The 15,312-nt window shown below is 41.4% G+C and overlaps 2 protein-coding genes across 2 annotated transcripts; both read right to left on the minus strand.

Moving 5' to 3' along the window:
- Positions 1–130: 130 nt before the first annotated feature.
- Positions 131–2,773, minus strand: LOC129781497 (uncharacterized). The gene has a single exon (XM_055789201.1). The coding sequence runs from the start codon at positions 2,771–2,773 to the stop codon at positions 131–133; it is 2,643 nt and encodes an 880-aa protein (XP_055645176.1).
- LOC129781493 (uncharacterized) lies at positions 2,774–5,405 on the minus strand. The gene is made up of 2 exons (XM_055789199.1): positions 4,109–5,405; positions 2,774–4,044 (listed from the first exon to the last, which is right to left on the minus strand). The coding sequence occupies exon 2, from the start codon at positions 3,935–3,937 to the stop codon at positions 2,774–2,776; it is 1,164 nt and encodes a 387-aa protein (XP_055645174.1). The 5' UTR covers positions 3,938–4,044; positions 4,109–5,405.
- Positions 5,406–15,312: the final 9,907 nt, after the last annotated feature.

The raw sequence follows: 15,312 nt of genomic DNA on the forward strand, positions 1-15,312 counted from the left end.
AAATGCCATCGTTCAAGGATTGGCTTGCCTACCACGTCGTCCCAACCAGCTTTTGTGCGCCATATATCCTGAATGATAACGCGGCCATGGATGAGGAAATGGGAAAGAAGCCCCAACGGATCAAACTGACTCATAACGCACCGTAAGCTCCCAAGTCGGTATCGCTGGAGAACACGAAGACATCCTCGGTTGCTCTCCATTGCATGCCTAGCACGCGTTCTGCTTCGGGACCGCCTTCACCGACGATCTTCGTTGCTCTCGCTTCGGTATCCCCAATCTGGCGGAGTACTGCGCCTGAATTCGAAAGCCAGTTGCGAATTGTGAATCCGCCTCGTTTATGCACCAACTTGACCTCCTCTACAACTTGACATGCTTCTTCCTCACTGTCGAAACTATGCAGGTAATCGTCGACATAATGCCGGCGCACAATCGCCTCCGCGGCCCTCGGATATTGTTCTGCTTGCTCGGCTGCATTCAAATTTTTTACGAACTGCGCCGAGCATGGTGAGCTAGTTGAGCCGAAGGTTGCTACGTCGATCACGAAGGTTTTCGGAGGACGCCCGGTTTCACCGGGCCAGACGAACAACTGACTGTAACGATCTGCTTGCCGTATCTTCAACTGATGGAACATTTCCATGATATCTCCCACGACTGCAATCTTCCGCTCACGGAATCCACAGAGAATATCTGGGAGAGGTTGGACTAGATCCGGTCCTTTTAGTAGCATGCTATTCAGGGATATGCCGTTCACTGTTGCTGCGGCATCCCACACGATGCGAATCTTGTTGGGCTTCTTGGGGTTTCGAACTATTCCAACCGGCAGATACCACAGTCTCCTTTGATCCGCTTCGGCTAGTTCCTCCTCCGTAGCTTCGTGAATGTAGCCCTTTTGCTGGTATTGCGCTATCTGCCGCTGGACTTTATCAAACAAGGATGAATCCGCGTTGAAACGGCGTTCCAAGCACCGTAGCCGTCGGACAGCCATAGCGTAATTATTGGGAAATTCTACATAATCGTAGCGCCACAGTAATCCAGTCTCGAAGCCGTTTTCGACTCTTCTAGTCGTCTGCTCGAGTATTGCCCTCGCTCGCTTGTCGTCGTTCGATTCGGGACTCTGATTCACCGAGACGCCCACGTTCTCGACCGTGAAGTATTGCTTCACTAGCTCGTGCAGGCTCCTGTCTACATCACAACCACAGATGTGCAAGTTGCAACTCGCAACGTTCGTCCCGTTTGGCATTGAGCCGTAGATCGCCCATCCGAGACGAGTTTTTGCTGCCACCGGCTCTCCCACGCAACCTTCGCGTATTTGTTGGGTGGCGGTGAGGTGAGTATTCTTGGCTCCAATGAGAATTCCTGGAGCTTTGGATTCGAAGTCTACGACCGGTAGCTTCCGCAGATGAGGGAAACGCTCGGCAAGCTCTTTATAGCACAACGTCTGCGCAGGTAGTGCAAGGGACTCGACCGTCCTGACGTCTTTTAGTGGATATCGCTTGCCTCCACTGATACCCGAAATCTCCACCTCTACCTGACGGGAGCCTTCTTCCTCACGGCTAACGTTGCTTGTCCAGGTTAGGCAAAGACGCTTTTCCGTGCCTTCAACCTGTAGTACGTCGGCTATTCCCTTTTCGAGGAGTGTGACGGACGATCCTTCGTCGATGAAAGCTAGCGTCTCAATACACCGTCCTTTGTTGAAGAGTCGCACCGGCAACATGCGAAACAGTGTCGAGCTCTGGACGTTGTGAGCATTCACACCTTCCGTTGCATCACTTCGCTGGCCTGCTCCGCCTCTTTGAGGTATTGGATGAGATGGATTGGTCGACGAACTGCCCGAATCGCCGTGCAGAAGCGGATGGTGTCGCATTTGACAACCTAGAACTTCACAGCGCGATGAGGACCGGCAGGGTTTTCTTCCGTGCTTCCCGAGGCAGATACGACACAAATAATAATTATGCACCACTTGCCAGCGGTCATCCCGGTCCATCTTTTTGAAGACGTCACAATCCTTCACTCGATGGTCTGGATTCCCGCAGACCAAACAGCTAATTTGCGAAGCTGCTTTTGGTGATTCCACCTTCGGGGCCTCGTCAGCTGTTGCGTCTGATGTAGCAGCATGAGCATTCACAAAACCTTTCAGCTTCTCCTCTCTCTTCTGCTTACTTCCCCTTGGATCCAACGTAAGAGTGACTTCAGCTGCTGCCGAGACCAGATTTGCCATGTACCGACCGAATACACGGAGGTCGACCGCCGCGAATTGTCGTTTGAACGCCACCCAGTCAAGCTTCAAATTTGCTGGCAGCTTATCCACAAGTTCTTGGAGCAGCACCGGGTTAGATAGATGTTGCACTTGTCCCGCCGCCTCCAAATGTTCGCTGAAGTTCTGTACCGCCATGCCGAAAGCCGCGATCGTGCACAAATTATCCGCTTTTGGTGCTGGAACATCGCGGATCTTCTGGAGCAGCGCGTATATTATTTGTTCTGGCCGCCCGTACAGCATCTGCAGCGTATGTATCACTTGTGGCACTGATGTAGGTAATAATAAACGACTACGAACTGCCTCCAATGCGGCACCCTTCAGGCACTGTTGGAGACGACCAAGGTTTTCAACGTTACTGTAGCCGCATGCTTCCGTGGAGGTGTTAAAAGCACTGAAGAACATGGGCCACTCTTCGGAATTGCCACTGAACAACGGTAAATCCTTCGGCATAACATGTCGCGCTGCGATTTGACGATGTGTAGGGGCTAGCTCGTCGATAATCGCAGCTGGTCCCATTTATCCACCAAGAGGTCCCATTTGCCCACCCAGAGGGATTTGCGGGAGGTATGGATTATGTTGCGGAAGCATCGATGGAAAGGAATAGGGGATGTAAGAGGGATATGCATTTATTGAACTGGCTACAGGATTCAGTGTTCCTACGCTACCGTAAGCATACTGCGAAGAGGCTACCTGACCTACTGGTGCGAAATTGTGTAAACTATTCGGTACCTGATATGGCTGACTCACGTGCCACGGTTGCATTGGATGACTTCCAATCTGTCCCACTGAGCTGATGTATGGTGGCAGGCACTGGGTGGAACTGGTAAAGCCTGTCACTGGATTGACCCAATTGATCGTGCTGACTGGCGTCGACGCCCCCGGTCCGTTTGCTCCTCTGCCAGGTTGAAAATCGTGGGAGAGGCTACCTTGCCCACTTGCATACCCACTCGTTGTCGGTTGGCTTAGTTGCGAGTTTGATTGCATCGACATCGTAGGAGAGATTATCCAAGAAGGGAGAACAGATTTACCTCCGAACAATGACGTGACCGCAGGTGACGATGGTGTTGTTTGTGGAATATTTTTTGTATTTCCAGCAGCGGAATGCTGCGGTCTGGTTCTGGAAGACGTTGCTGAGACCGTCACCGTTCTCGCCGGCGCAGAAGTTAGCTCATTCTGGCTGACGGCGACCTGATCCAAGCGATGTAACCAATCTCCAAGACTACCAGCCATCACATCCCTGTTGGTTGCTCCACACCTCGCATTGATGATGTCGTACCGCGCTTTCCACATCTCTTTCTCCAACTGCAGCTTACGTTGTTCCAACTGGATCGTCTGTTGCAGCTCAATTTCCCTTAGCAGGAATGCCTTCCGCTCTTCCAACAGTTTGAGGTTAAGCTGGGCGAGTTCCCCAATCGGCTTTGCTCCTTCGTCGGATCCGTTCGCGTTAGTTTGCCCGTGTGCAGGTTCGAGGCCAACCGAAACATTCGAATCAACACCGACGACGCTGTTAGCAGATTCGACGACGCATTTATGGCACATCCAATGTTCGTCCTTTCGCCCTTCATCGAAACCAGCACATCCGAAGTGCGACCATTTGCCGCATCCTTCGCATTGTACCATGTCATCGGCGTTGTTGGCGAGATCGCACATTTGGCAATCGAAACGATCCGTCTCCGGCATCCTGGTTTGCTACTTGCAACACGTTGCAACAAATCTTTGAGTTTGTTGGGGTTTTTTTCGGACGACTCTTTGCAGCACGCGGGAATTGTTGGTGAGCGAGCTCAAAGCTATAATATAATATATTCACATAATGAATTCAGATATGATTTACAATAATTCATCTCGACTTACATTTGGTCTCCTTGTTTTGTATACAGCGAAGCTTACTACAGGATGACTTAAATTGATTTCAATATTAATTTCTATTAACACTCGGATGGAACTCTACCTTTTTGTGGTTAGCAAAGATATGTATGAGGAAGACGTATGGGATTGTTATGACAGCTGTATTTCGACGGTTATCAGACGAACTGTCATGGAGCGATGCTGATGGTACTGAAATGCGCAGGGTGATATGAAGTGAACAGTGGCGTGATTTGCCCCCTCAACAAATACATTCGCACTCCTCAAACGTAAAATAATAACAGACTCCAAAAACCATCAAATACGAAAACAACTTCATGTTAAATGAAATATATGTTTGTATACATACATATTTTTTTAAATGGCTTAAATCTGAAGACTAGTTCGGATAAATTAATAGGATGCCCTGGTGCATTATCCAAAATTAGCAAAGCCATGTTTAAGTTATTGTCTCGCAAATATTTTTTCACTTCTGTACAATCCTCAAAATTAGCTTTAGTCATCCAAATATATAAATATATTAAAAGAGATAATTTGCATCAAGAAGCAAAGTTAATCGTTCTCTAGACACCTGATAACCAGGCGCAGAAAAAAAATGTACGTGCGATCTGGCATTCGCTTCCAATAAAGCCATGTTTCGTCTAGGTTAAACACTTGTTCTGGTTTATGATCACCTCTTTCAATAATTCTCTTTGAAATGTTAGCATATTCCTTTGATGCGGCCTCATCAGCGCTGCTGCTTAAATTTCATTTTTAAGTTCTTCTTCTTCTTCAATGGCAATAACGTTCCTAGAGGAACTTCGCCGTCTCAACGTAGTATTACTTGCGTCATTTTTATTAGTACTTAGTTGAGATTTCTATGCCAAATAACACGCCTTGAATGCATTCTGAGTGGCAAGCTCTAGAATACGCGTGATCGCAGGTCATATATCGTAATAAAAAATGGCCGTTATAGCGAAACATTTTAGGTCGTAAATCGAAAACGTGCCTTAACCCTTTCATTACGGCAGTGTGCTCCGCCGAAGTGCTACCCCTGTACGGAGTACTGCGCCGAAAAGTATGCATGTCGCGCTGGTGTGATCGAAGAGCAGTATGAATTTCATGTCGTCTAAAGACAACGCTCGTACACACAGCTCGTCGCGCGGATGTCGTCTATAAACGACGCTCGTAACGAAAGGATTAATGTAAGATGGCCGTATAAAGAGTGGTCGTATAGCGAGGTGTATTTTCAACACAATTGTTGAAAATAATTATTATTGATTGAATAACAAGCCCAAATGAAGGGTGGTCCATTCAACCGCATTATCGCAAGCCACGGCTTGTAGGAACGAGCGTACGATTCACGGTTCTTTATCAATGAACCGGCTCTTAAAAGAAACACGGTTCTTTTATGAACCGCTGTTCTTTTTTGAACCGTGGTTCTCAAATGAACGGCTCTTAAATGTATGTATTTTCAACACAATTGTTGAAAATAATTATTATTGATTGAATAACAAGCCCAAATGGAAGGGTGGTCCATTCAACCGCATTATCGCAAGCCACGGCTCGTCAGAACGAGCGTACGATTCACGGTTCTTTATCAATGAACCGGCTCTTAAAAGAAACACGGTTCTTTTATGAACCGCTGTTCTTTTTTGAACCGTGGTTCTCAAATGAACGGCTCTTAAATGAACCGCGGTTCAAAAAGAGCCACGGCTCAGAAAAGAACCGTGTGTTCTTTTTGAACGGTGGTTAATTTTTTTTGCTCTATTATAGTGAATTTCAACACATTTCGGCTGGTTCGTCACTTTTACTTCCATTTTATGGAAGAATGTCGGGAGCGAGAATTGAACTCGTGATCTCTGCGACAGAGGTATGGATGTTACCACTACGCCAGATCGCCTCCTCCCAAAAATAATGTTAATTTTTATAACATCTAAAACTAAACAAACTAAAATTGCAAATCTTCAAATTGAAAATGGCGACAATTGTTTACGAACTTCTACTTTCTAACTGGGACAAGATCCCGTTAACGTTCGTCCAGCTAAAAAGCAGTCCAGTTAAACCAGGTTCAGTTATTGAATGATTACTGTAATTACGCGATTTAGATATATAAATCTGATACAAATGCTGTGCAACATGATGTTTACAATATTTGTGTCATAATCCTGAAATGGTCTGAATACGTTTAGTGGTAGATTGAAAATATAGTTCAAGATCATATTTTCGACTGGACAAACCAACATCATTTACCATATGCCTATATAAAATCACTCGTTAAAGTCGTCTTTTATCTTAATGCTTCAAATGTAGGAAATTTCACACGCGGGAAAAAATGTTCCAATCTTTACTTTTTGACGAAAATCTGTACCCTGTACGGTATAAAATCTTACTATAAATAAAATCGCTAAAAAATAAAGCGCGGTCGTCGTGAACAGTCGTAAACGGTCGTAAATGTTCGTATTCTTGACGTAAACACAAACATAGTGAGAGAGTGAGCAGTGAGCAGCTGCGATGCGTTTTTTGTGTGAGAGCGTGTGTGCGTCTGCGTTGTTGCGAGAGTCTGTTTGAGTGCAACAGCAAAGCTATTCCAATGACTTTGCGGTAAACTTATTAAAACATAGAATTGGGCCGCTAGTCTGTACCAAAAATAACGAAAAACTCTGTACCTTTCTAGAATAATCTATACGTGTAGTAACACTGCTTGTGACTTTACACATTTTCTGATCGGTTGTTTCTGTTGCAGTTGTTTTCGGGCGTTAATTAACACTTTGGCGACACCACAGTGGTTACGTACGAAAACTAGCGTCCGACTGCCGGCGACATCACAGTGGTTACGTGCGCTTAGTGTCTCACTGGCCGGCGACAGCACTTTAGTATCGTTTGAATTCTGTTGGGATTTTGTTTAGGTAACATTAACCTACACACGCCTACAAGTTTTTTTATTTTTTATAAATAGGGGAGGTGGAGAAATACGGACATATTAAGAAGAACTTCAATTATATCTTTCGAAACTCATATTTCTCCAAACTTAAATACAGTTCCTTACATTTCAATATACTGTTTTACGAATTATTCGGCCGAATGTTTTTCAATGTTTTTACTAAAATTAAAACAGACCGGAAAGTAGAACATTTTTCGAAGATTATGTGGGAGAAATATGGACAGTTTTGTAATATTTACGCATGTATATGGTCGAAATTTAATGAAAGTGAGAAATAGCAAACTCAATAAAAAATAAAATATCTACCAAAAAAAAACAAGATTTCTAAAACCGGACAATCCATGATCAAAAGTGGATAATACATGATTTCTCTTTGAAGAAAAACATTGACATTATTACCAACTAGAGACTTGGGGATTTTCAACAAACCTAAACCTGATTACATATGATTTTCACGAAGAAAGATCAATTTGCATTTAATAGTTGCGTGAAAACATGCAAAATCGGACAAACCAACATCATTTACCTTATATGTTAGCATATCAAATTAATATATATCTGCGTATACCACCGGTGATCAGGCATCGGAACACTCGCATCGATTTCCACTCAGCGCGGGTAAACGATAGCAGACGAGTAGCAGTCGTCTGCTATCGTTTACCCGCGCTGCGTTATTTTGTTCCTTCATGTGTGACTGTCGATCGCCCCACATCGCACTCAGCGAATGCTAAATGAGTGAGTAGGATGCATTGCTTCCATACTTTACCTTCCTCACTCGCTCTGATGCATAGCGTGGTCTATTCCGTCAGACACTCGCTCGCATCCCCCTCCGAGGCAATAAAAGTTTGACTCGCACGGCAAAACGAGGGGCATGATTATTTGCGATCGTGAATTTGGACCGAGTTACTTCGGATAGTTCACAGAGAGGCAAACGATTAGTTCGCATTGAGCAGCCAGTGCAGGATGGTGGATTAGAGATGGGCAAAACAGTTCACTTTGATGAACGGTTCACTCACTAACCGTTCATCTACGTGAATCAGTTCTTTTGAACCGTTCTTTCGTTCAGCGGTATTAAGAACAACATAGAATGTTGGCTGGAACCCAACATCAATAGACAGCTATCAATTGATATCGTTGGATTGGATAGTGTACGTATGGTATTTATGTAATAATTTGATCCGCACAAAATATGTGCAATTTTTTATATTCTTTTTGGACAACACACTGGTTCCATGTAAGATTACATATTTCATAATATAAAAAATCAACAGCGATTTTCACTAACAATCAATCATACAAACAATCACAATAACACGTACACGCAATAGGCCAATCAATGAATTGAAAGCCACGAAAAAACTTTTTTCTCAACATGCCCTCACTATAAAATTTTATGATTACCTAATCCATGAATCGCCCCAGCTTCCCCCAGATTTTTTTCTGATAATCACGAAATATATGAATGTTAGGCGGAATTGAAAGAATACATGTAATTGAAAATATATATTTTTGCTTTTAAAACTACACAAATATTTGCTACTTTTAACACAAAATTGAGTATACATTAACAAAATAAACCCTGCGTTAGATGCATTTTGCTCATCATGACAATATCGTTTTATTTTCCTTACAAGCGTTCTCGTTATATTTGTTCATTCCGTCCAGCGCAAATCAGTTCAGCTGCACTAGTTCGTTCGCAAACAGTTCGCCCGCAAACACTTCGTTCTCAAACAGTTCGTTCCCAAACAGTTCACTCTCAATCAGTTCTTTCCCATACAGTTCACTTCGTACCGTTCGTGAACGGTTTGCCCATCTCTAATTTGGTTTAGTTGAACACTGTGATATTTTAGTGGCTGGGATTCCATCGTGCAGTCATCGGGTGTGGACGCGTTTTCAGTCGCTCCGCATATATTTTCGTTCAGGATCGCTTGATTTAGTTTAACGTGACCAAACGTGTTTGATTCTCCACGCGTTATCTTTTAACAACATTTAAATTATAGTCATATATAGTGTGTAATTGGTATGAAACAAAGATTTTCATGTTGTTATGATTTGTGATGGAGAGCAACTATGCATCAGAAGTTTCCAGAAGCATTGATGCATTTGATGATATGGTGTTATATGTGGCTGTTTTTGTTGTGTTCTCTCTCGCGCTTTCTTTTTGTGTGCGTCTACAAAGATTTGATTGCCGTTATAGTAGTAGTAGTAGCAAGTAAAAGAAATTGTTGGCTCTCATACGCGCTGGAAGAAAAATATTATGCGCCTAGTGTCGGCTGATTTGTACAGTTTCATGTTTAATGGCCTTAGTAATCTCGTCGCTTTTTTAGCAGTCCAGTAGAATACACTTGTTTTACCTGAATAATAGAACCGAAAAAATGGTAGTGAAAATTGATTGTTCGGCGAAGAAAAGTGTTTTGTGTGTAAATAGTTTTGCTTTCATTCGTCTAAATCACGTTCTCAAGTGTTCATTGCGTCGCGTGTGATATGTGGAATAGATCTCTGAAGCTATACAGAAATGTAGCTTAGTGGTAAAGTGTGCGCGAGTGTATTTTTATTAGAGATGGGCAAACCGTTCATGAACTGATCAAAAGAACGAGTTCACCCAAAAGAGTGAACGAAATGACGTTCCTTCACATCAAACAGGCTCAAAACAAAAGAATTCTGATACTGGAAATACGTTGTCTAGCAATGAAAGCACGTCTGTTGTCGATGAATTGAAAGGTATGTACAATAGAACAATCAATTTTTTTATTCTTCTAATTTGTTGATTCGTATGTTGTAATTTAAAAACCAAAGATTGTTTAAAGCACTGGTTGGAAAACTTATGAAGCGATCGCCGTTGACGTATTCTATGACCAAAACCGCGTTCTCTCTCGACCTCTCCGTCATTGGTTGATTGGATAACAACTCGACAAATATTTGGATTTTTGAAATATTTTGAGCGTATCAGTGGTGCAATGAGTTTGTTCTCTATGATCGGAAAAATTACCGACTGGACCATTTTTGGATCCATTACATCACGGGAACACCAAGCCAAACTGATGCTATTGGATTACATCACGGGAACACCAAGCCGAATGCACCAAGTAAATGGGTGCGAATATTACTTCGCTCGGACGCATTCATACGCAAACAATTTTTCATGACTGTTCCATGCGAAAGCAGAACAGAAACCAATGCGAGTGAAAGTACTCACGCCTTGCGTATGTCTGCTTTTCGCGTTGACGGTGGAATGGTGTCATCTGGATACGACATTAGTTTGTATGAGACCAGCTATTCTCTATCAGATTAGTCGCCCTTAAAGAAGTTTTAAATTGCTAAAATTTGTATGAAATTTTTTTCTTGGTGTTATTTACCTATTAGACGTACGTCGTTATGACCCTAATTTAAACGATTTTCAGATTTTTCAGATATTCTCACCAGAAAAACATAACATTATAATATAAAATTATCTAGAGACACAATTTTTGCATGATATTTTTTCACTACTTGCAAGCAAAAGTGATTTTCATTTACATAGAGTACTAATTTGGTTTGGGAAAATTAATTCTCATTCATAATTTTGATTTTAAAAGTGTGTTCATTTCTACTGCAACCCCATATTGTCATGCCTACTCCTCCATTCCGTAATACAAAGCTCAATGCCCAAACACTCATGCAAGCGAGCAAAACAAATCACGGTTTCTTCATGTGCCTATATTTTGTGACCGTGTTCGGGAACACATTGCGATCACCAATCATCATCAATGAGCAAGATTGTTATGATTTCAATAGCTTGCTTTCAAAGCAATTTTTAAGCTTTTGAACCGATAAGTGACAATCATATAATTCGTTGACATTTTATCTCTTGGATGAAGTGATTATTATACCACTCCATCCAGCCGGTAAAGAGGTATTAACGTTCAAAACCTTGCAGTCCAGCGTCACTCTCTTGTTTTAGAAACTTTGAACTAACACCCCGGTACAGAAATGAAAGACATTTTATACATATTATACATATTTTTTTAAATGGCTTAAATCTGAAGACTAGTTCGGATAAATTAATAGGATGCCCTGGTGCATTATCCAAAATTAGCAAAGCCATGTTTAAGTTATTGTCTCGCAAATATTTTTTCACTTCTGTACAATCCTCAAAATTAGCTTTAGTCATCCAAATATATAAATATATTAAAAGAGATAATTTGCATCAAGAAGCAAAGTTAATCGTTCTCTAGACACCTGATAACCAGGCGCAGAAAAAAAAATGTACGTGCGATCTGGCATTCGCTTCCAATAAAGCCATGTTTCGTCTAGGTTAAACACTTGTTCTGGTTTATGATCACCTCTTTCAATAATTCTCTTTGAAATGTTAGCATATTCCTTTGATGCGGCCTCATCAGCGCTGCTGCTTAAATTTCATTTTTAAGTTCTTCTTCTTCTTCAATGGCAATAACGTTCCTAGAGGAACTTCGCCGTCTCAACGTAGTATTACTTGCGTCATTTTTATTAGTACTTAGTTGAGATTTCTATGCCAAATAACACGCCTTGAATGCATTCTGAGTGGCAAGCTCTAGAATACGCGTGATCGCAGGTCATATATCGTAATAAAAAATGGCCGTTATAGCGAAACATTTTAGGTCGTAAATCGAAAACGTGCCTTAACCCTTTCATTACGGCAGTGTGCTCCGCCGAAGTGCTACCCCTGTACGGAGTACTGCGCCGAAAAGTATGCATGTCGCGCTGGTGTGATCGAAGAGCAGTATGAATTTCATGTCGTCTAAAGACAACGCTCGTACACACAGCTCGTCGCGCGGATGTCGTCTATAAACGACGCTCGTAACGAAAGGATTAATGTAAGATGGCCGTATAAAGAGTGGTCGTATAGCGAGGTGTATTTTCAACACAATTGTTGAAAATAATTATTATTGATTGAATAACAAGCCCAAATGAAGGGTGGTCCATTCAACCGCATTATCGCAAGCCACGGCTTGTAGGAACGAGCGTACGATTCACGGTTCTTTATCAATGAACCGGCTCTTAAAAGAAACACGGTTCTTTTATGAACCGCTGTTCTTTTTTGAACCGTGGTTCTCAAATGAACGGCTCTTAAATGTATGTATTTTCAACACAATTGTTGAAAATAATTATTATTGATTGAATAACAAGCCCAAATGGAAGGGTGGTCCATTCAACCGCATTATCGCAAGCCACGGCTCGTCAGAACGAGCGTACGATTCACGGTTCTTTATCAATGAACCGGCTCTTAAAAGAAACACGGTTCTTTTATGAACCGCTGTTCTTTTTTGAACCGTGGTTCTCAAATGAACGGCTCTTAAATGAACCGCGGTTCAAAAAGAGCCACGGCTCAGAAAAGAACCGTGTGTCCTTTTTGAACGGTGGTTAATTTTTTTTGCTCTATTATAGTGAATTTCAACACATTTCGGCTGGTTCGTCACTTTTACTTCCATTTTATGGAAGAATGTCGGGAGCGAGAATTGAACTCGTGATCTCTGCGACAGAGGTATGGATGTTACCACTACGCCAGATCGCCTCCTCCCAAAAATAATGTTAATTTTTATAACATCTAAAACTAAACAAACTAAAATTGCAAATCTTCAAATTGAAAATGGCGACAATTGTTTACGAACTTCTACTTTCTAACTGGGACAAGATCCCGTTAACGTTCGTCCAGCTAAAAAGCAGTCCAGTTAAACCAGGTTCAGTTATTGAATGATTACTGTAATTACGCGATTTAGATATATAAATCTGATACAAATGCTGTGCAACATGATGTTTACAATATTTGTGTCATAATCCTGAAATGGTCTGAATACGTTTAGTGGTAGATTGAAAATATAGTTCAAGATCATATTTTCGACTGGACAAACCAACATCATTTACCATATGCCTATATAAAATCACTCGTTAAAGTCGTCTTTTATCTTAATGCTTCAAATGTAGGAAATTTCACACGCGGGAAAAAATGTTCCAATCTTTACTTTTTGACGAAAATCTGTACCCTGTACGGTATAAAATCTGTACCAAAAATAACGAAAAACTCTGTACCTTTCTAGAATAATCTATACGTGTAGTAACACTGCTTGTGACTTTACACATTTTCTGATCGGTTGTTTCTGTTGCAGTTGTTTTCAGGCGTTAATTAACACTTTGGCGACACCACAGTGGTTACGTACGAAAACTAGCGTCCGACTGCCGGCGACATCACAGTGGTTACGTGCGCTTAGTGTCTCACTGGCCGGCGACAGCACTTTAGTATCGTTTGAATTCTGTTGGGATTTTGTTTAGGTAACATTAACCTACACACGCCTACAAGTTTTTTTATTTTTTATAAATAGGGGAGGTGGGGAAATACGGACGTGCGCTTAGTGTCTCACTGGCCGGCGACAGTACTTTAGTATCGTTTGAATTCTGTTGGGATTTTGTTTAGGTAACATTAACCTACACACGCCTACAAGTTTTTTTTTTATTTTTTATAAATAGGAGAGGTGGAGAAATACGGACATATTAAGAAGAACTTCAATTATATCTTTCGAAACTCATATTTCTCCAAACTTAAATACAGTTCCTTACATTTCAATATATTGTTTTACGAATTATTCGGCCGAATGTTTTTCAATGTTTTTACTAAAATTAAAAAAGACCGGAAAGTAGAACATTTTTCGAAGATTATGTGGGAGAAATATGGACAGTTTTGTAATATTTACGCATGTATATGGTCGAAATTTAATGAAAGTGAGAAATAGCAAACTCAATAAAAAATAAAATATCTACCAAAAAAAAACAAGATTTCTAAAACCGGACAATCCATGATCAAAAGTGGATAATACATGATTTCTCTTTGAAGAAAAACATTGACATTATTACCAACTAGAGACTTGGGGATTTTCAACAAACCTAAACCTGATTACATATGATTTTCACGAAGAAAGATCAATTTGCATTTAATAGTTGCGTGAAAACATGCAAAATCGGACAAACCAACATCATTTACCTTATATGTTAGCATATCAAATTAATATATATCTGCGTATACCACCGGTGATCAGGCATCGGAACACTCGCATCGATTTCCACTCAGCGCGGGTAAACGATAGCAGACGAGTAGCAGTCGTCTGCTATCGTTTACCCGCGCTGCGTTATTTTGTTCCTTCATGTGTGACTGTCGATCGCCCCACATCGCACTCAGCGAATGCTAAATGAGTGAGTAGGATGCATTGCTTCCATACTTTACCTTCCTCACTCGCTCTGATGCATAGCGTGGTCTATTCCGTCAGACACTCGCTCGCATCCCCCTCCGAGGCAATAAAAGTTTGACTCGCACGGCAAAACGAGGGGCATGATTATTTGCGATCGTGAATTTGGACCGAGTTACTTCGGATAGTTCACAGAGAGGCAAACGATTAGTTCGCATTGAGCAGCCAGTGCAGGATGGTGGATTAGAGATGGGCAAAACAGTTCACTTTGATGAACGGTTCACTCACTAACCGTTCATCTACGTGAATCAGTTCTTTTGAACCGTTCTTTCGTTCAGCGGTATTAAGAACAACATAGAATGTTGGCTGGAACCCAACATCAATAGACAGCTATCAATTGATATCGTTGGATTGGATAGTGTACGTATGGTATTTATGTAATAATTTGATCCGCACAAAATATGTGCAATTTTTTATATTCTTTTTGGACAACACACTGGTTCCATGTAAGATTACATATTTCATAATATAAAAAATCAACAGCGATTTTCACTAACAATCAATCATACAAACAATCACAATAACACGTACACGCAATAGGCCAATCAATGAATTGAAAGCCACGAAAAAACTTTTTTCTCAACATGCCCTCACTATAAAATTTTATGATTACCTAATCCATGAATCGCCCCAGCTTCCCCCAGATTTTTTTCTGATAATCACGAAATATATGAATGTTAGGCGGAATTGAAAGAATACATGTAATTGAAAATATATATTTTTGCTTTTAAAACTACACAAATATTTGCTACTTTTAACACAAAATTGAGTATACATTAACAAAATAAACCCTGCGTTAGATGCATTTTGCTCATCATGACAATATCGTTTTATTTTCCTTACAAGCGTTCTCGTTATATTTGTTCATTCCGTCCAGCGCAAATCAGTTCAGCTGCACTAGTTCGTTCGCAAACAGTTCGCCCGCAAACACTTCGTTCTCAAACAGTTCGTTCCCAAACAGTTCACTCTCAATCAGTTCTTTCCCATACAGTTCACTTCGTACCGTTCGTGAACGG

The sequence above is a fragment of the Toxorhynchites rutilus genome, unplaced genomic scaffold (genome assembly GCF_029784135.1).
Source record: "Toxorhynchites rutilus septentrionalis strain SRP unplaced genomic scaffold, ASM2978413v1 HiC_scaffold_116, whole genome shotgun sequence".
NCBI classification, from domain to species: domain Eukaryota; kingdom Metazoa; phylum Arthropoda; class Insecta; order Diptera; family Culicidae; genus Toxorhynchites; species Toxorhynchites rutilus.